At 40.8% G+C, this 21,463-nt stretch overlaps 1 protein-coding gene across 1 annotated transcript in view; it reads left to right on the top strand.

Annotated features, from left to right (window-relative positions):
• The window catches only part of clec16a (C-type lectin domain containing 16A), a 153,346-nt gene that overhangs the window by 101,591 nt on the left and 30,292 nt on the right, over nucleotides 1–21,463 (top strand). Inside the window, exons 19-22 of the mRNA XM_036589270.1 lie at nucleotides 5,179–5,299; nucleotides 14,511–14,662; nucleotides 15,881–16,085; nucleotides 18,529–18,669. Of these exons, the coding sequence (XP_036445163.1) occupies nucleotides 5,179–5,299; nucleotides 14,511–14,662; nucleotides 15,881–16,085; nucleotides 18,529–18,669 (619 nt within the window). The remainder of the gene's footprint in view (nucleotides 1–5,178; nucleotides 5,300–14,510; nucleotides 14,663–15,880; nucleotides 16,086–18,528; nucleotides 18,670–21,463) is intronic.

Genomic DNA, 21,463 nt, shown 5'->3' with positions numbered 1-21,463 from the left:
TATATGTAAACGAGCTCTGTTCTGATCTCATTCAGAAAGCGATCCGAGCTGAAACACTTCAGAATGAGTGGGCGGGGCTAAACTGCTCTATTTTATTACGTTGTTGTTTCCTACATTTTTCTTGTTTTTTTTTTCCAATCTAAAAGAATTTAACAGGTTGTTTTTTTGTTGCTGTGCCTTTTAGGTAAATGTAAATGAGCTCTGTTTTGATCTCATTCATTCTCATTCAATCTGAGCTGAAACGCTTAGAGTGGGCGGAGCTAAACTGCTCTAGGCTGAATGGGCAGATATATGTAAATGTGTTGTGTTTGTGACATCACAAAAGCAGTGATTTCTAACGGGCCTAGTTTCCATGTATGGGCTGGGTTTTAAAATTTTTAGCAGTGTTGCATGTTACACATCTGAGATGTGATATCTGAGTAATTTAGTTTGTCCAGGCAAACTAAATTAAACAGGCTTCATGTTGAACAATACAAGATTTATTTATCAAAATTTGAACAAGAAATTCAGAGGGATGTAGATTTTATAACCGATTTCACAGCTTCACAAATGTAATATCTTCTGATACTGGTGGTCGTCCAGATCCCTTTGCGCTGCACAGACAGCCTTCCTCTTTGAGTTTTTTGTGCCATGTCCAAATTCTGCTTTCCAGTTGGTGCATTTTTAGTGAATTTTCTCAAAAATGCCGCTGCACACTCTCGTTTGACTGTGTTTGAGCATATTCTAACACACAAAATGCCTTTTCATTTCTAGTGAATGCCATTCTTCAACCTGAAAAAAAAACATTAAAAATTAAACTTTTTAATGTTTTTTTTCAGTTTGGTTTTTACACATTAGTTTTTACACATTTTCTTAAAATTTGAGATCATTTGAGGGAGAATTGGCTGTTATTAGACTACAAAATGATGTAAATTTTTTTGGGACACCCTATATTGTAAAGAAAAAAGGATTTTTTAATGATGTAGGCCCTTTAAGTTGACTTTGCTGTCCTGTCAGTCGCTGTGCTCAGCACAAGCGTTGACTTTCATGTACGCGCCTGTTTGCATTCCTCATGTATGTCTTTTTTTGGTGTTTACACAGACACTATACAGGTTTCCTTTGTAATTTAGGCATCACAGACAGGTTTATTTATTTAACACTAAATTACACATGCGCGCTCACTCACTCGCGCCTGGGAGAACACAAGACAGATGTACACACTATAGATAGAGAAATGATTTAAGGTTCTAAGAATGTTGCCCACAAAAACAGGTTCTTTAGCAAAGGCAATGGTAATATATAGTACCATAAACGCTCAGCAGACACATTTCAATGTTTAAGTAGTTCTTTGCATGGTTAAATGGTTAGTTTTCTATGCTGGAGAACTTGTTGTATATTAATCTTTGAAGATCCTAATTAAAAATCGCTCTTTATAGATGAAAAAATGAGCTGCTCATCCTAGAAAAAAGTGCTGAATCCAAAGAAATTTTCTTTTTTGAAAAATAGAAAGAAGTCATGCAAGCATACACTGATCAGCCATAACATTAAAACCACCTCCTTGTTTCTACACTCAGTGTGCTTTTTATCAGCTCCACTGACCATATAGTTTCACTCTGTAGTTCTACAGTTACAGACTGTAGTCCATCTGTTTCTCTGCATACTTCGTCACCCTGTTCTTCAGTGGTCAGGACCACCACAGAGCAGGTACTATTTGGGTGGTGGATCATTTTCAGCACTGACGTGACACTGATGTGGTGGTGGTGTGTTAGTGTGAGTTTTTGAACACCTCAGTGTCGCTGCTGGACTGAGAACCAAAAACATCCAGCCAACAGCGTCCTGTGGGCAGCGTCCTGTGACCACTGATGAAAGTCTAGAGGATGACCAACACAAACTGTGCAGCAGCAGATGAGCTATCGTCTCTGATCCACTGTCTGATCATCTGTCTGATCCACTCAGGCCAGCGCAACACACACTAACACATCACCACCACGTCAGTGCTGAGAATGATCCGCCACCCAAACAGTACCTGCTCTGTGAGGGTCCATGGGGGTCCTGACCACTGAAGAACAGGGTGACAGAGTATGCAGAGAAACAGATGGACTACAGTCTGTAAGTGTAGAACTACAGAGTGAAACTGTACGGTCAGTGGAGCTGATAAAGTGGACATTAAGTTTAGAAACAAGGATCAGGATATTGTGCTCTCTTTATTAGTCTCAGAGGAAAAAGACACTTCCTCAGCCTTCTCCACATGCATTTCTTCTGTGTGACTCACAAATACGCCCTTCTGTGTAGTTACACTGTGTGACATGACTGTTTTTGCACCAAAGTATGTTTCCAAAAGGCCAGCATTGGTATTTTATCTTATCTGGCAACTTTACAAGAGAAGTAAAAATGTTGGGCCTCATTCACCAACCATTCCTCTTAATTTCTCCTTAAAACCCACTTAGCCACTTTTTTTTTCAAAGATTCTGACATTCACCAACTTGTTCTTATTTGGGATTTGTTCTTAGGTAAGAACAGAATCTACATACACTCAAGAGCACAAACGTGGAAAAAAGTTCTGCGCTTTAAGAACACGTCATGAATCTGACACCGACTTTTTCTTAGGACCTTCTCAAGAACACACTTAAGAACAAACTTAGGAAGATACTGGAGATTTTGTATCATTTCAGTTGGACTGTATGTGTTTATCCTGACATTGTAATGTATATCATTGGTGTAATGACAAAACCAAGACATTTGAACGTTTTTACTTTTACTTGCCACAAACAGAAAATGGACACTTTTAAGATCACATTTGACCAACAGCCGATTTGGTCAGACTCTGAAGATGAGACGACACTAAATTCCCAAACTGTCATCACCACTGAGCAGCTTTTCGGTCGGCAGCTGTGACAGAAGAACAGCTAAACAACCTGGAATCAGCCAGAAATGAACCCAACACCATTCGCCAAACTAAATGGGCTGTAAGATGCTTTACAGACTGGCTGGAACAAAACAACATTAATGCTGATCTGGCAAAAACTGACAAAACTGAGCTGAACTTGATATTGCGGCAGTTTTATGGCTCAGTCTGATTTGGTCAGACTCTGAAGATCAGACTACACGTTTGGCGAATGGTGTTGGGTTCATTTCTGGCTGATTCCAGGTTGTAGCTGTTCTTCTGTCACAGCTGCCGACTGAAAAGCTGCTCAGTGGTGACGACAGTTTGGGAATTTAGTGTAAGGAGCTGGAGAACGAACTGCCGGCTGTGCAGCGAGTGGGCGGAGCTCGTTACTCTGACGTAGCAACAAGCTGCTCGTTAAGGAACTATAATTTGGTGAAGGAACTGCGAACATTAAAACATATTAAACGCTGCGTTCACGGCCCAGTTTATTAATTTATTACTTTACTTATTTAACTGTTGTATTAAAGCAATAGAACACTCGAGGAGTGTGTTATCGCCAATAACATCACGGCTGTGATGATCTACGGCGACCGGTTATTATACGGTTATTTCACGATAACACACTCCCTGTCGTTTTGTAATGCTTAATTATTATATGAATAGTGTATATTATATATTTATGTATATATATATATATAATGTATGTATATATATATATATATATATGTATGTATATATATATATTGATAAAATAATAATAACAGCATAGCTTTTAGCATCATCTGTATTGCCATTAAGATTGTGTGTGTGTGTGTGTGTGTGTGCTTATTTATCTTTAATTTCTTACCTTTTATTTCTAAAAAAATGTTTTTAAAAGCCAAAAATTGTCTAAACTTTCTAAACTCTGTTCAGGACAGTGAACTTTCAGTCCACTTGCCTGACGGGTCAAGTTGAGGAAAAATATAACCCTGCTCAGTAAATTGTATGAGTGCTGGCCCAGCTACTTCTTTTCTATAAAGCACTAAAAAGGGTTCTGCTATTGTCTGAAGTCAGTTTTTGTACTGTATAGTATGTTTATTCCTAAAGAAGACCTGCTCTGCTTTAAACCGGGATGAGATGGAGTAACTGTGTTCGTTTTAATTAAAGCAGCTGTAGAAGTGCTCCCTGCATGAGTGAATTTCTCAGCTGATTTAATTCTGATAACCGATTCATTTAATTTAAATAATAAATATTCTCCCTGTAAGTTTGTTACCAAATGAACTACACTTAAATGAACTCATCTGTTAAAAACTTTACTAATTTAATTGTTTACTTATGCAAAACACTTTCTGCAATTGTTGCAATGCCAAGCTTGTGTAAAATAGCAGTCTGAAGAACTGGTTCACCATGCAAAGAACACTTTAAGCATGCAAGAGGTTCAGTATGGAACTCATGGTTGCCTTTACCAAACAACCTTTGAAGAACCATGTACACACTTAAAAAAGATGGTTCTTCAAGGGTTCTTTAGTAAATAAAATGGTTCTATATAGAACCATGAACACTCAAAGAACCCTTTTCGTGATTAAGGGTACTTTGCATCGTTGAAGTGTGCTTTAGATTGACGGAGAATGTGTTATAGATGGTTCTACATGGAACCCTTTTTGAAACAAGTTTGTTACAAGCCAAAGAACCCTTTTTTAGTACTATAAATCCCTTTTTGCTAAGAGTGTAGGACACTGGAGTCTCTCTGTGTGTTACATGTTGTTGAGCTGCTAGTGAGCAATGAAGGGTGAGACCCCCGCTGTGAAAAACAATTCACACCTCTCCACAAAGGCGGCCGTGCCGAGATAAAAAGGAACAACTGCAGCTTTCATCATATTAAACAGTCCTGCACAACTGACACAATAAACACACAGCATTTATACACAATAAAACCATGTTTACAGATGTTGATCTAGTTCTGGTTTTGTACATCATACACACTTCCAACAAAATATACCATCAAAATATATTGAAGAAAAAACATACAATGCAACAAAGGAACCCCCAAAACAGGCATTTTTTGTCTACTGTGAGAAAGGTTTAAGGCAGTGGTTCCCAAATCTGGTCCTGGAGAACCGCTGACCTGGATATTTTGGTGTTTCCTCTCCTTTAACACATCTGATACCTCAGATCATCAGGTACCTAACAAGTCCTTCCTGCAGGACAGGTACTCTGGGACCAATACTGTGAAGCACTGATTTAGGAAGATCTTTAGATTTAGGAGTATGTTTATTTTTTTATTGAAATACTGTGGTTATAAAAATAACTCATGTTTGTTTTTCTCTCCGCAGGCTATCCGCGTGTTCTTCATGCTGCGGGCGCTCTCTCTGCAGCTTCAGGGAGAGCCAGAGACCCAGCTACCCCTGACGCGTCCAGAGGACCTCATTAAGACCGACGACGTCCTGGACCTCAGTGAGTCTCAACCACATCAGAGTACATGCTGGGTAGTAGAAATACCATCTTCATTTAAGAGCAGACTGGCCTTTCAGCCCCTTGTGCTTTAATTCAAATACGGTTTTCAAATGGAGTTTTTAAACACTGTGTCCACTCACTGTCCACTCTATTAGACACTCCTACCTTGTCGGTCCACCTTGTAGATGTATAGTCAGAGACGATAGCTCATCTGCTGCTGCGCAGTTTGTGTTGGTCATCCTCTAGTCCTTCATCAGTGGTCACAGGACGCTGCCCACAGGACGCTGTTGGCTGGATATTTGTGGTTGGTGGACTATTCTCAGTCCAGCAGTGACACTGAGGTGTTTAAAAACTCCAGCAGCACTGCTGTGTCTGATCCACTCAGACCAGCGCAACACACATTAACACATCACCACCACGTCAGTGTTACTGCAGTACTGAGAATGATCCACCAGCCAAATAGTACCTGCTCTGTGAGGGTCCATGGGGGTCCTGACCACTGAAGAACAGGGTAAAAGGGGGCTAACAAAGTATGCAGAGAAACAGATGGACTACAGTCTGTAACTGTAGAACTACAAAGTGCACCTATATAGTAAGTGGAACTGATGAAATGGACAGTGAGCGTGGTCATAATGTTATACCTGATCGGTGTACGTTCTCAAAGCCACTGTTGTCCAGTTTAACCAGGTTTAGAAAAATAGGACTGGTTAGGCGGGTCAAGAATTATCATTAGGAACCTGATGTGTAATCACTCACCGAGAAGTCTATAAAAAGAAAACAGCTCACAGTATCCACTGTCCAAAATGTCATTAAGAGGTGGCAGTTAAGTGGAACTGTGGAAGTCTTGCGAGATCTGGAAGACAGAGAGCACTCTCAGATTGGACTGTGCTCATATGCTGGCCAGAAAGGCAAAGCAAAACCCCCATATGATTGCAAAGGACTTGCAGAAAGGTTTGACTGACACAGGAGTGATACATGATGCATTCTACTGATACATTATCTTCATGGAAAGATTCTTCAGAAAGAAACCCCACTTTTGACCTTATCACAGATGTCAGTGTCTAAAGCAGGGGTCTTTAATTAAAATTCAGTAAGGTCCAGTTAGAGAAAATATCCTCAAGCGAAGGTCCAGAACATCATAATGTCTAACTTGCATCATGATTCAGTGCCATATACTGTTTACTGAAGTAGCCTAGTAGGTATATCAACATCTTATACAGTCAATAACAGAATGTCAAATCAAATAAAGTACAATTCAGTCATATTTCAACAACATTTATTATTATAAAAGATCTGATTGGCTGAGTAGCGTCACGTGTGATGTTTACAACGCATGCGATTGGTCTGTGAGTCTCCGGCCGCTAAAGCTACCGTAAAGGCTAGAAAAGCTACGCCAGTTAAAATAGGACCACTCCATCAAAATTAAATAATTCTCCATAGTTTATAGGTTACAGGTCCAGGTCCACATTGGACAGCGTGTGGGTCCGGACTCGGACCATGGTCCGCCTACTAGTGACCTCTGGTCTAAAGTATGCAAAACATCCAGGCACATTTTGGAAACAACTGCTCTTGACTTGATGAAGGAAAAAATTAGAAGTTGTTTCCCACCAATGATATTTTTGAATAATAAAAAAAAAGAATCAGCATTTGATGAAAGGGACACCATGCCAACTGTTAAGCGTGGGATGGATCTGTTATGCTTTGATGTTGTGTGGTGTGAAAAAGTGGGTGAGAAGGTCTCCTAGCAGGCTACAGAAAGTGTTTGCAGGCTGTGCTGACTGCTTAAGGGGCGGTTACTAAGTACTGACTTTGTAAACATTTGAACATGCCACACATTTTTACTTGAAAAATAATCTTTGTTTATTTGATGTTTGTTAATAACATTTGTTCATTTGATTTTAACACACTCTTAAAAAAAGATTCTTCAAGGGTTCTTTAGTAAGGAAAGTGGTTCTATATAGAACTATGAACATCCAAAGAACCCTTTGCATGGTAAAAGGATTCTTTGCTTTGTGAAAGGGTTCTTTAGATTGATGGTGAATGTGCTGTAGATGGTGCTGTGTAGAACCTTTTTGAAAATGGTTCTATGTAGCACCTAAAAGTGTTCTACTATTGTTAAAAGCCTGACATCATCACAATAGCAGGCCCTAACAAACCCTATTTGATCCTGTATAGAAGCCTTTTCAAAAAGGTTCTACATAGAACCATATCAAATACATTCTCCATCAATCTGAGGAACCATTTTACGATGCACAGAACCCTTTAATCATGCAAAGTGCTGTTTTAGCAAAGAAAATGGTTCTATATAGAACCATGAAAACCCAGACAACCCTTTGCATGATTAAAGGGTTCTTTGCATCGTGAAAGGGTTAATGGAGAATGTGCTGTAGACGGTGCTATATAGAACCTTTTTGAAAAGGGTTCTGCTGTTGTGAGCTTGTAACAATAGAAGAACCCTTTTTGGTGCTGTGTAGAACCCATTTCAAAAAGGTTCTATACAGCACCGTCTGCAGCACATTCTCCATGACTTTAATCGTGCAAAGGGTTGTTTGGGTGTTGATGGTTCTATATAGAACCGTTTTCTACCCTTGAAGAACCCTCATTTTTAAGAGTGCACCTTTAGAGCAGTGCTGAGTAATGTTTGTTTATTTGATGTTTGTTAGTGACACCTTTAGAGGGCGGCAGTGAGTAATATTTTAGCTAATAAGCCAATTTGGCCTTTTTTAGCTTGTACTTTAATAGTTGCATACAGTGAACTTATAAAGGCAAATCGTTAATTGCAATATTTATATGGAAATTAATTGTCAGATGAAAAGTAATGATCATGACAGGCCTCACACTGCACAAAACACCTTTTTCTTTTCTGGGAAGTTCACCAGAGCTATTTCCTTTTTTTCTTTTTATCATCAGCTGCCGCTTACAGTCAGTACCCCCCCAACCCCGCCCAATCTCAACCACAACACTTTTGACACACCAGTCACCTCCTCCCCTCTCCTGTGCTGCACTGCTCTCACATACCAAATGCAATCAGTGACTTTTGGCCATCGATTCATGTTTCACAACAAACGTCGCTGAGTTTAGCACGTTTTCTCTGAGCCCATCCAGGTGTGAGAGCCCCCTCAGCACCCTCAGCTCTCACTCTTACAGGTACGAGGGGGCGGTGGCATTCAGGAGAAATGACTCACTCCTTCCTCCAGCAAAGGGCTCGGTGGACTTGGCCACTCAGATTTAGCCCGGCTACGCTCTCGTGGGCAGCAGCAGCGCTCAGCCTTTTCCAGTAGACCTCATGTCTGACAGTAAGGCTGTTGAGGCAGCACCTACACACGCTGGCTTGCAGAGTGGGTCGAACATGGTCTGGATTTGTGAGCCAGTGGGAGGAGATGCAGCGCTGCTGCTGCTGCGCTGCTGCTGCTGCTGCAGCCTACTGTATCTTCCTGCCTCACAGCTGTTTGCAAGCCTAACGGTTAAGTGAAGGGCGGACGCTGTGGATGCATAGGTTGGTGCTGTACAGCCTTAGGCAGCCAGCTTGTCTTGGCAGAGTGTGTGATTTTACCAGTAAAAACGCTGTATGACATTTAGAATAAATGGCTCATTCTCCACTTGCAGTGGGAAACCATGTCACAAAGGCTGCAGGGCTTAAAAAGATGCTTAAAATATCAGGCACAGCTCCAAAAGTCAGTATGTACGTTTACACAGTTGACCTAGTATTAAATAACACTTTTCCCTTATGATTCTTCTGCTTTCCCCTTTTTATCCTGTTTCATAGTCGCTCTGCATCTGTAAAACAGCTGGTCACAAAACCAATTTTCAGCATTTGAGAAACCATTTTTACTGTAAAACATTATTTTTAAGAGGTTTAATCAGGCAGCTCATAACTTCGAGTCACTGGTGTTATGTGCTTTAATGGCTGGGTAATTAAAATGGTCAAAATAATACCAAATATCATTTATCGCTGATTTTAAATAGGTGCACAAGGTCACCTGACCACCAACGAGTCAGCCAGTTTACAAAATCCTCAGTTTTAACCAGAATGTTTTTGGTCCTATATAGAATCATTTTCACGTTCTCCAGCAATGTGAAGAACCCCTTTACCATGCAGAGAACCATTTAATCGTGCAAAGGTTTTTGAAAAGGGTTCTGTGAAGCACCAAAAAGGGTTCCACTGATGTTACAAGCCAAAGAACCATTTTGGTGCTATATAGAACCGTGTTTGCTAAGAATGCACATTAGCCTCATAGCTCTGATGCTAAAACTACAAAAGCAATCTTCAGACACCAAACACGTCTTATCTGATGGACTATTATTTAGTGCAGGTAGCAAGAAGAAGTGGTTCTATATAGAGCCATGAACACTCCAACAATCAATATGAAAAAGTCTTTCACCATGCAGAGCATCCTTTAATCATGCAAAGGGCTCTTTGAGTGTTCATGGTTCTATATAGAACCATTTTCTTTATTAACACACCTTGGAGAAACACCTTTTTTAAGAGTGTAGGCTTAATCCATGTCAGGGAAACCAGTTCTAACAGAACAGCCCAGTAAAAAGTGTGTTCTGCATAGAACAGTTTTTTAATAAAGAGCCATCATTTTTAAGTTTGCAGTCTTAAATAGGATAAAATGTCTGTCAGTGAAGAATCGCCATTGTAAACACTTTTAAGTTTAGACTTATATAATCTGGGTCAGAGAAACTGGCCGTCAGTGTGCTATATTCTATTTTTGGAAGGCAGAGTGACTTAAAGTGAATAGCCTATAACTATTAATAAAAACATGAAGTAGGTTTCATGTAGGCGTCTTAGTTCAGTTGCCCTTCTTTGGGCTAAGGGTGGCATTTTATTGAGGGCATCGGAAACTGGCATTATAAACATTGTCTCCGATTTCCATATCTGGAAAAGGTCTGAGTGACTGCGGCTCTGTTTCATAACGATTGTGCTTCACCACTTCAGTCCGGCAGCGTTTCTTGGTTTTAGTGGGGGGGGCGTGATGTGCCCTTCTAGAGTAGATCCAGGAACGGGTCAGCGGTGAGTCGATGGAAAAAAGCCCTTTACCTTCACTGACTGAGCAACCGCAGGTTAGTGGGGGTGCAAGAGAGAGAGAGAGACAGATAGATAGATAGACAGGGAGACAGACAGGTGACACTGATGTCAGCTGTGCTATTTTTAGACTTGCAGGAAATGACGCTTTCTCTCTTTTACACACGCCGACTGGCTGCTGTGGAGGTTTTTGTGCATGAACTTATCAACTCTTGTTTGCTTTGTGCTTTTTTAACCCTTTAATTTCGAAGCACAAAAGTGTCTGTTTCTGCCATTTTATCCACTTTTTTCGGCTGATAATGCGATTTCTCAGCAATGTCGTCGCGTTTGTTTGATATGTCATCTAAAAAAGCCGAAAATTCAGAGATTTTATTCAGTTCGTGTCATCATTTTGAACGAGAAAGCACATGAACAGTGCATGAAGTTGCACAACAGTCACATTTTATCATCACTGATTAAGCAAATCGGTAATAAGTGCTGACCGATCAGAAAAAATCGCAGTGCATGCAGCAGTAAAGGAAGACTCGTGCATCTTTTATACAGTGATAGAAAACACAGTAGCTCACAGAGAGCTCCAGATCTACATGCTGGACGCGCATGTGGCGTAACTAAAGATTTAAGAGCGACGTTCTCCTTTTTAGGGCCTGTTACTGGCCAGGTCAGCTTAAACCACTGGCTTCATTTATATATACATACACACACAGTGGTGTGAAAAAGTGTTTGCCCCCTTCCTGATTTCTTATTCTTTTGCGTGTTTGTCACACTTTAATGTTTCGGATCACCAAACAAATTTAAATATTAGACAAAGATAACACAAGTAAACACAAAATGCAGTTTATAAATGAAGGTCTTTATTATTGAGGGAAAAAGAAATCCAAACCTACAGGGCCCTGTGTGAAAAAGTGATTGCCCCCTAAACCTGATAACTGGTTGGGCCACCCTTAGCAGCAACAACTGCAATCAAGCGATTCCGATAACTGGCAATGAGTCTTTTACAGCACTGTGGAGGAATTTTGGCCACTCATCTGTGCAGAATTGCAAAGAAATCTTTCTGATTTCCACCCAGAGTGAACAGTTTCTAATGTTCGTCATATATATATATATATAGTGCATACAGTAAATGAGTGTATATATCATATATATCATGTATACACTCAATGAGTGTATATATAATATCATACATACAGTCAGAGTGTATATATCATATATATCGTATATAGTAAATGAGTATATATCTCATGTATATCTTATATACAGTAAATGAGTATATATCTCATATATATCATATATACAGTCAATGACTGTATACGATATATATGATATACACACTTATTGCCTGTATATATGATATATACACTCATTGTACATATCATATATACAGGCAATAAGTGTGTATATCATATACAGGCAATAAGTGTGTATATCATATATATATCGTATACAGTCAATGAGTGTATATGTCATGTATATCCTATATACAGTAAATGATTATATATCTAATATATATCATATATACAGTCAATGAGCTTATATATTATATATATATAGTCAGATGAAAAGGTAAAAAGTCAGAAAAATAAGGGTCCGACTGTTGGATTCAGGCCATTTTATTGCAAACAAATATTATTCGGCCTAAAAAAATCTATTTCAGCAGCAGGTGTTTAAAAAAAAAAGAAAAAACATTCCACAGCTATGATTTGCATCAGTTACAACGAATCTCTGCTGCAGATTGAAGAGTAAGTGGTCATCTGTCACCGGTGGGATGTCCTTCATGAGCGGTGCAGGAGGAAGTGGCCTGTTTTGTTTCCCCTTTTTTCGAAACGCGTCTCTGTTAAGAATAAAATGAGCTGCTTAGAAACGGCTCAGCTGTCAGACTCGTCTGATTTCCCCTGAAGAGAGGATGACATCACACTTTGGTGATGTGTCTTGTGGCTTTTTTGTTTTTTTTTAAAAGCAGAACGAGCTGCTATTAATGAGGCCGTCTCCACGGCAGCAGACTTGCCTGTTTTGTTTTTTTTTCACACTTTGTTTTTGTGCAGAGAGTTTGTCACTTGAGATTTTATATCATCCACCACTCTCAGCCTCGCCTCAGGAGAGGAATTCGGTCCTCTTGTTTCTGAGGTAGTTCCTCGGAGTGTGTCGGCGAGTCTTCTGTGAAAGTGTAGTAAAGAAAGGGAAACCGTGGTCGGGGCCAGGGGGGGGTGGGGGGGGGGCGATGATGTTGGCTTTATAGATATTAGTAGAGTAGTAACCGGTGCAGCTTGTCCTCTGCGCTCTTCCTCAGTGTTCTTGGTGGCTGCTGTGAAATACGCAGATGGTTATGACTCACTGGAGTGTTTTGAAAACTCCCGCCTGTGTGCCAAGCGTTTGATATTGTAGCAGGTTTTGCTCACACTATCTGATCTTGACTAAACATTGACCGAATGTCTGACATTTTGTTAGGTCACAGGAAGCAATGACCTCAGATAGCCTCGCTCATTTCAGCCTTCTCAGGAAAGCTTGTTTGGGTTTGGCAGCAGTTCACGATAATTTCTTCATGGCTGTCTGCAGACAGCGGAGTTTTTCATTTCACTCTGAGAGATGTTTGTTGGTGATGTGGTGTCATTCACAGCCTGGATTTTAAACCTAATCTGCGTCACAGTTGCTGTGAAAATTACATAAGTGCATGGAAGAGCTTTTTTTGCGATGCGTCTTCCTCGGTCTTGCTGTTTTCTTTCTCATCCCTCCCCCTCCTTCCTTGCAGTTTCTTGCTTGTCTTTTTTTTTATGAGGTTTCAGGGTATTTTCACTCTGGCTGATTGTAGACTTCAGACCATTCAGCTGAATTACTGTACGATAAAATATTCAGTTCTTAGAGTTTTACGAGGATTATGTTCTGATCTGTTCAAACTCGGGGCATCAACTGAGGTAGTTATAAGCTAAACATGTACACAGTCATCATTTATAGGGTAGCTTCCTAACCCTAACCCCTAAATTTGAATCAGTGAATTTTTAAATGTTTTAATATTTTTGGCAAATCTCTTTTTAAGTAAAGATGAAAGATTAAAATTTATCAAGAGGCTAATTAAAAATAAATAAATAAATGCTGTCCCATGAGTTTTAGTCTGTGGGTGGAGCCACATTTTGGCCACGACCCTGCATTTTAGAGCAGGAAGTGAGGCTGCATCCCTGTCCTTCATGGCCACATGGTGAGCACTTCAATCCCATTGTTTTGAAGTAAATGTGTCCCAAAGTAAATCAGTGTTAAACATTAAGAACTGTTTCTAATGAATCCTTTTGTTTTGAGTGACGTTATACCTTAATTATGCTTATTTTATTAAAACAAATGAATTAAACTAAAGCTCAGAGGAGGATGGGTCTCCCGTTTGAGTCTTGGTTCCTCTCAAGGTTTCTTGCTCTTGGAGTTTTTCCTTGACACTGTCTCCATTAGCGACGCTCATGGGGGCTCGGACCCAGATTTTTCTGTAAAGCTGCTTTGCGACAACCCCTGTTGTGAAAAGCGCTATATAAATAAACTTTGACTTGATTAAAGCTCACACGCTGAGTAACACTGGGCCTTACTTTTAAGTAATAAACTATTTCACTCCCCATTTTGACATCTGTGACAGCAACCATATGCCAGATCCTGCTGGTGTGGGTTCTGTCCCTTTTAATGCTGCAAAAAATGGTGCTCGAGTGCTGACACCACTCTCAGTTATTTTGTAGAAAATAATTCCGAAATATTTAACAAAATGAACATTCAAATCTTTTAAGTCTTGCTTCTGTTTTTACAGATAATGACAAATTCTTCCTCTAATTCAAAATTAATATTTTTTAGAGGGTTTTTTATTTCACAACTGCAACACAGCCTGCTCCAAAAGTTTACATACTGCCCTGCAAATTGGGTTCTTTTGGTTCTCTAAGGAATTTTGCAATGGACAGTTCTTTAACTAAACGATGTGTGAGTATGAAAGTTTGAAGAGCCTTCACAAAACGTAAAAGGATTTTTGTACAGCTGTATGTCCGAGAACCATTTAGGTATGCTTTCTTGGGTGTCTGCGCTGAGGAGTTCCTGTTTACCCCGATATGACTTTTGTTTGATTTTATCGTATACAGTGAGTGTAAATATTTAGCATGTTTTATCATACATGCAGGACAATAACCAGAGTTAAACTAACCATGAACCCTTGATTTTCCTCCTTAGATAACAGTGATTTGATTGCATGCATGGTGGTGAGTAAGGATGGGGTTCAGGCCCAGCGCTTCCTGGCCGTGGACGTATATCAGATGAGCCTGGTGGAACCGGATACCAAACGCTTGGGCTGGGGAGTCGTCAAGTTCGCTGGCCTTCTGCAGGTTGGCTGTCTAATCTCTTAACATCAGTTAACTTGATTTATACTTCCACAGCAGGCAGACAACACCTAAGATAATCACTGTGGAATTCTTGCCGTATTGTGGAGAGACAGGCTGTGAGCGAGCTGGATTCCTACGCCCTCAGTAGGATTGTGCTGTATAGGGAGGAGCTTTTGTTAACTAAACAGCAGTAAGAACACATGGATCTGTGAGTTTGGACATCATCTCATTCTGAGTCAACATATCCCACGTGAACAAACCCATATCAGTTGCTTGTACGAGGCTGAAGCGGATGCTCTGTAGCTATACTTGCGTCACTTCATGCGAGGCACAATGACAACCTTGTTATAAATCATGAGTACAAACCCTTTTTACATAAGAGCTCCACTGACTGCTCGTCCAAGAGTCCACACTCTTAAAAAAAGATGGTGCTTCAAGGGTTCTTTAGTGAAGAAAATGGTTCTATATAGAACCGCGAACACTCGATTAACCCTTTGCGTATTTAAAGGGTTATTTAGATTGACGAGAATGTGTTAAAAATGGTTCTGTATAGCACCCAAAGGGGTTCTTCTGTTGTTACGATGTTAAGCTAGTAAGATTAACAGACCCTTATTAGTCCCACAACAGGGAAATTTCACCTCACACACACACTGCTGTGTCTGATCCACTCAGACCAGCACAACATACACTAACACACCACCACCACGTCAGTGTTACTGCAGTGCTGAGAATGATCCACCACCCAAATAGTACCTGCTCTGTGAGGGTCCATGGGGGTCCTGACCACCGAAGAACAGGGTAAAAGGGGGCTAACAAAGTATCAGAGAAACAGATGGACTACAGTCTGTAACTGTAGAACTACAAAGTGCACCTATATAGTAAGTGGAGCTGATAAAATGGACAATGAGCATAGAAACAAGGAGGTGGTCATAATGTTATGCCTGATCAGTGTATATTTATGTGGGTGGGTTTGTTTTTGTCCACTGTATACCTAACCCAGCTTTACTTAAAACTGCTCTTCCAATTAATACAGCATCAAATGCCATCAAATCCATCAAATCCGAACATCTGTCCAGTGGTAATATTATTTGAGCAAATATCTTGCCATGTTGTATCACTGCTCATCCCTAGCGTTCATAATTAAACCATGTCTTTAGTTTTGTATGCCTGCTGTTTTTGAAGTATTTTCGTCGTTGTTTATTGTTGTTGTTGGTATTGTAGGACATGCAGGTGTCTGGGGTGGAGGACGACAGCAGGGCTCTAAACATCACCATCCACAAGCCCACCTCCAACCCCCATGCCAAGCCCCTCCCCATCCTGCAGGCCTCCTTCATCTTCGCTGACCACATCCGTTGCATCATCGCCAAGCAGCGGCTGGCCAAGGGCCGCATCCAAGCCCGCCGCATGAAGATGCAGAGAATAGCAGGTCAGTATTTCCTACATTTTGGCGGTAGATGGACGGCAGCAAATCAGATTTGTTTTCAGTAGAGCCGTGAAATAACGTTCTAACACGCCGAACATCTCATCCACTTGCTTTTTTTAACCTTAAAAAAAGGAATCAATATTGTTAAAGATCCATTTTTGGATTTTCTCTGGTTTGAACATACGCATTTGGATTAATTTCCCAGCATTTATTTTGCTGTGAAATGGGTCATGAGGTGAACGTTTTCTAGCTCACTGTTGCTCAGTTAGACCAAAAGTATTCATTTATATGTTGGAATATGGCTGAAATGCTGTACTTTTGCATATAATAAAGCAAGAATTCCGTAATACTTTAAACAAATAAAATAATTCTTTAAAAGAAATACAATAAACAACAATGTGCTGTAGATGGTTCTATATAGAATCTTATCGAAAAGGATTCTATATAGCACCAACAAGGGTTCCTCTGTTGTTATGATGTAAAACTTATAACTATAGAAGAACCTATTTTGGGTGCTATATAGAACCCTTTTTAAATAGGTTCTGTATAGAACCATCTATAACACATTCTCCATCAATCTGAAGGACCACTTCACTATGTAGAGAACTCTTTAATCATGCAGAGTTCTTATGAGTGTTCATGGTTCTATATAGGACAAATTTCTTTACTGAAAAGCCCTTTAAGAACCATCCGTTTGAAGCATCTATTAAGATGGCCAAACTGGTTTATTGTCTATCATGGTCCTTGCTGTTTATTTACACAGATCAGGCATAACATTATGACCACCTCCTTGTTTCTACGCTCATTGTCCATTTTATCAGCTCCACTTACTGTATAGGTGCACTTTGTAGTTCTACAGTTACAGACTGTAGTCCATCTGTTTCTCTGATACTTTGTTAGCCCCCTTTTACCCTGTTCTTCAGTGGTCAGGACCCCCATGGACCCTCACAGAGCAGGTACTATTTGGGTGGTGGATCATTCTCAGCACTGCAGTAACACTGACGTGGTGGTGGTGTGTTAGTGTGTGTTGTGCAGGTCTGAGTGGATCAGACACAGCAGTGTTGCTGGAGTTTTTAAACACTGTGTCCACTCACTGTCCACTCTATTAGACACTCCTACCTTGTCGGTCTACCTTGTAGATGTAAAGTCAGAGACGATAGCTCATCTGCTGCTGCACAGTTTGTGTTGGTCATCCTCTAGTCCTTCATCAGTGGTCACAGGATGCTGCCCACAGGACGCTGCCCACAGGACGCTGCCCACAGGACACTGTTGGCTGGATATTTTTGGTTGGTGGACTATTCTCAGTCCAGCAGTGACACTGAGGTGTTTAAAAACTCAGCAGCACTGCTGTGTCTGATCCACTCGCTCCAGCACAACACACACTAACACACAACCACCACGTCAGTGTTACTGCAGTGCTGAGAATGATCCACCACCCAAATAGCACCTGCTCTGTGAGGGTCCATGGGGGTCCTGACCACTGAAGAACAGGGTAAAAGGGGGCTAACAAAGTATGCAGAGAAACAAAAGTGCACCTATATAGTAAGTGGAGCTGATAAAATGAACAACGAGCGCAGAAACAATGAGGTGGTCATAATGTTATGCCTGATCAGTGTAAGTACTAAGTACTGTTGAATTGGTACACTAAACTACACATAACCACTGTCACACTACTGTCTCGGTTAGATATAGTAAAAATAGCAAGTAAAAAAGTAAAAAAGCACTTGGGCCCAGTCCCATTTCTTATTTTTACCCCTATCCCTTGTTTTTGAGTGTCGCTTTGCTCCTTGTTACTGAGTTACAGGGTAGTGGTTGAAATCTTCCCTCTGAAATGGGACCCTCAAATAAAAAGAGCATCACTTCATTAACAGCTACCAGTGCTGCTCTGTAGGTGACCCTGCCAGACTGCAGTGACAGCAGAGGAGGGTAAAGTTCAGCTCCTCACTGCTGGGCTTGAGTTACATTTAGGGCATCATATGCCTTCAAAGAGGGGGGCAATTATTTATTATCACCCACCCCTAATTCTTCAGTGATATGAAGCTGAAGTCAGACCTTAAATGCTGCAGCAGTTCTGATGCTCGAGTTACAGCATGTTGTCTTTTATGTTAAAAAGGTATGTATGGTATGATATGTATGTAAGCTTAGCAATTATAAAAATGCCACATTTAAGTTTGGGTCAACTCGTTTTCACTTAGACAATCAATAAAATGTGTAATTTAATCAGGGCACCTAAACTTTTGCATACGACTGAGCTGAAAGCATCTAAAAGCAGTTGCGTTTAAAGGTATGTCAGTGTGTTTATTCAGATTTTGTATGCAAAGCGTTTTAAACTGTTTTCAGCTGTTGCTCTTTCGGGAACACAGTTTTTGCGTGTGATTTGCATCTCTTCTTCTGTCTCTCCTCTTTCTTTTCCAAACTCTCCAAACCTCTTTTTTCCATCCTGCAGCGCTTCTGGACCTTCCTGTCCAGCCGTCCTCTGAAGTTCTGGGCTTCAGTCAGCCCGCTGCTTCTACGTCCCAGCTGCCCTTCCGCTTCTACGACCAGGCTCGACGAGGCCCCGCCTTCGCCTCCGTGGATAAAGTTCCAGGTAACTGTAAAGAAAAAGGAGAACGACAAGCTCTCCAGCTGCTGTACGGCACAATGTCTGTTGTTACATTTGCACCTGCAGCGTTTATCAGTCCAGCTGGACACAAATAAGGACTTTAAATCTGTTCACACTTGGCAGGTTTGGTTCAGTGAAAATGAGCCTTGTGGTTGCTCTGTTTGAGTTTAACACGTTGTAAAAAATATGACATACAATAAAATGTGTCATAACGTTTGCACAGGTCACATTTTATGTTTAGGTTTTTTCCCAATATGTTAAGGTCAGCAAATACACAGTAACCGTGCACTAAAATGTGCCGAAGTGTGTTTCCTGTGGAGGATAAACTTATTTCACTTGGAAAATCAAAACAAAAAACAAAACACGTTAATTTGACCAGGGGCGCCAAGACTTTTGCACTTGGTTCTACATGTGCTGATATGCATATGAAAAGTTTTTATTTTTAAAAGCGAAGTTAAAAAATTTAGAGGCGTCATAGCAAAAAATTGTGTACAAACTTTAAAAAGATGGTTCTTCAAGGGTTCTTCAGCAAAGAAAATGGCTCCATGTAGAACCGTGAACACTCAAAGAACCCTTTCCATGAATAAAGGGTTCTTTGCGTCGTGAAAGAGTTTTTCAGATTGCTGGAGAATGTGCTGTAGATGGTTCTAAACAGAACCTTATTGATAAGAGTCCTATATACCACCAAAACGGCTGTGGGATCCCAGATGGTTGCTAGGGTGTTGCTAGACTGTTGCCAGGTGGTTGCTGTGGTATCCCATCAGATTGATGGAGAATGTGCTGTAGATGGTTCTAAACAGAACCGTATTGATAAGAGTCCTATATAGCACCTAAAAGGGTTCCTCTATTGTCACAGGCTTAACGTCATAACAGTATCAGAACGCTTTTTGGTCTTAAAAAAGATGGTGTGGTGCTTCAAAGGTTCTTTAGTAAAGAAAATGGTTCTGTTAAGTACGGTGAACACTCAAAGAAAGGGTTCTTCGGATTGATGGAGAATGTGCTATAGATGGTTCTATACAGTCATGTTGTCAAGCTTGTAACAATAGAAGAACCCATTTGGGTGCTATATAGAACCCTTTTCAAAAGGTCCATAGCACAGTCATGCACGTTTTCCATGCGGAGAACCCTTAAATCATGCAACGGGTTCTTTGAGTGTTCATTAGTTTATATAGAGCTATTTTCTTTACTAAAGAACCCTTGAAGAAGCATCATTTTAAGAGTGTAGTTTGCTTTATTAGTAGCATGTTTTTGAGATGATTATTTCTTTAAAAAAAATTCCACAGCAGTGATGCTGCACCATCGTTACACTGTTTTCACTGAGCTGTAACAGAACTCTCAGACTGAGCTCTGTCTGACAGCTAACAATCGATATTACACGGCTGTTTTGTCTGTGCTGCAAAGTGTTCAAAGAGGAATTCTGAAAAAGTTCTGCATAATTACATGATAACGATGTAAACAGAGTTGTTCCGAGTGGTTTGGTGTGAAATGCTCTGTTCTAGAGTCAGAACTGTTTACAGTGTCTGTGTTTACATGCAAAGATTTTTGCCAATCCAATTTAATACATTTAATAAATTCCGATTACAGATTAAGACCGAGGTGTTTATGTTCTACGACGGCGTTTTAGGGCCTGTTTTGGATTTTAACCCAATTATTTCCCCAATTTAGTCTTCGCCAGTTCACCCGCTAATTAGGACTCCCTCAATCACACGATACTATCAACGCTAGGAGGGCGAAGGCTAACACAGGCTTCCTCCGAGACCTGTGAAGCGCCGACGCTTCTTTTCGATCGCCGCTCACGCAACGTCACTGGACAGCCGAACGCGCTCGGAGGAAAGCGCCAACCGCCAGATCTGTTGCGTCAGCTAACAGACGCCTGCGCTGACTAGCATCGCGCTGAGTGATGGGGGGAGAAGGAGGGGCCATCCTACCCACCCAGAGAGAGCGAGGCCAATTGTGCTCTCTTGGACTCCCGGCTACGGACGGCTGTAGCATCACCAGGGATCGAACTCACGATCTCCTGATGACAGGGCCAACGCTTAGACGGTTGCGCCATTCGGGAGCCTGTTTTAGTGCCTGTTAATAAAAATAAAAACAGTAGACTTTGAGAATAAAGTCATATTTCGAGAAAAAAGTTGTAATTTTTCGAGAAAAAGAAAAAAGAGGATAAATTGGGCTAACTGTAGGGGGGCTAACTGTAGGGGGGCTAACTGTAGGAGGGCCATAACACGTTGGGGTCTCAGTTGCTGTACTGGTGCCGGGGTTCCACTCACTCCTGTCTCTCTGTGGATCATGTTGATCATCATTCTCACTGTCTGTGAAACTTCATGCCCTCTTTGAATGGAGGGAAATGTAGCCCCGATAGCCGTGTAGACGACCCTGCCTGAGATTCTCCTTCAACAACACAGACAGACAGTTTCCTCCGAGTCCGTCTGGCTCTTTATTCTAGATAAACACAGTTTCCTGCTCAGCCGTTTCAGCCGGTTCTTATACTAATGACAGGCTGGTGCTGATGTGCAGGAGAGACAGGGAGACTGAGTGTTTCTTTATGGGTGAATCGATATGAAAGTAGAACTCCACCAACTCACCGCCCCTCATTTGGCCTCAATATTGTGACCTCTCCTGGTGTTAATGCCACTTTAATGTCGTAATTCAACAACTTTATTCTTGAAATATTACGACTTTATTCTCGAAGTCTACTATTTGTATTTTTATTAACAGTGGCCCTAAAACACCGTCGTAATATTCTCACTCTGCTCAACAATCTGATGGAAAATCTCTG

The sequence above is a fragment of the Colossoma macropomum genome, unplaced genomic scaffold (assembly GCF_904425465.1).
Source record: "Colossoma macropomum unplaced genomic scaffold, Colossoma_macropomum, whole genome shotgun sequence".
Classification (NCBI taxonomy): Eukaryota; Metazoa; Chordata; class Actinopteri; order Characiformes; family Serrasalmidae; genus Colossoma; species Colossoma macropomum.
The sequence above is the reverse complement of the archived record's forward strand: the minus strand, read 5'-3'. Positions and strand labels throughout refer to the sequence as shown.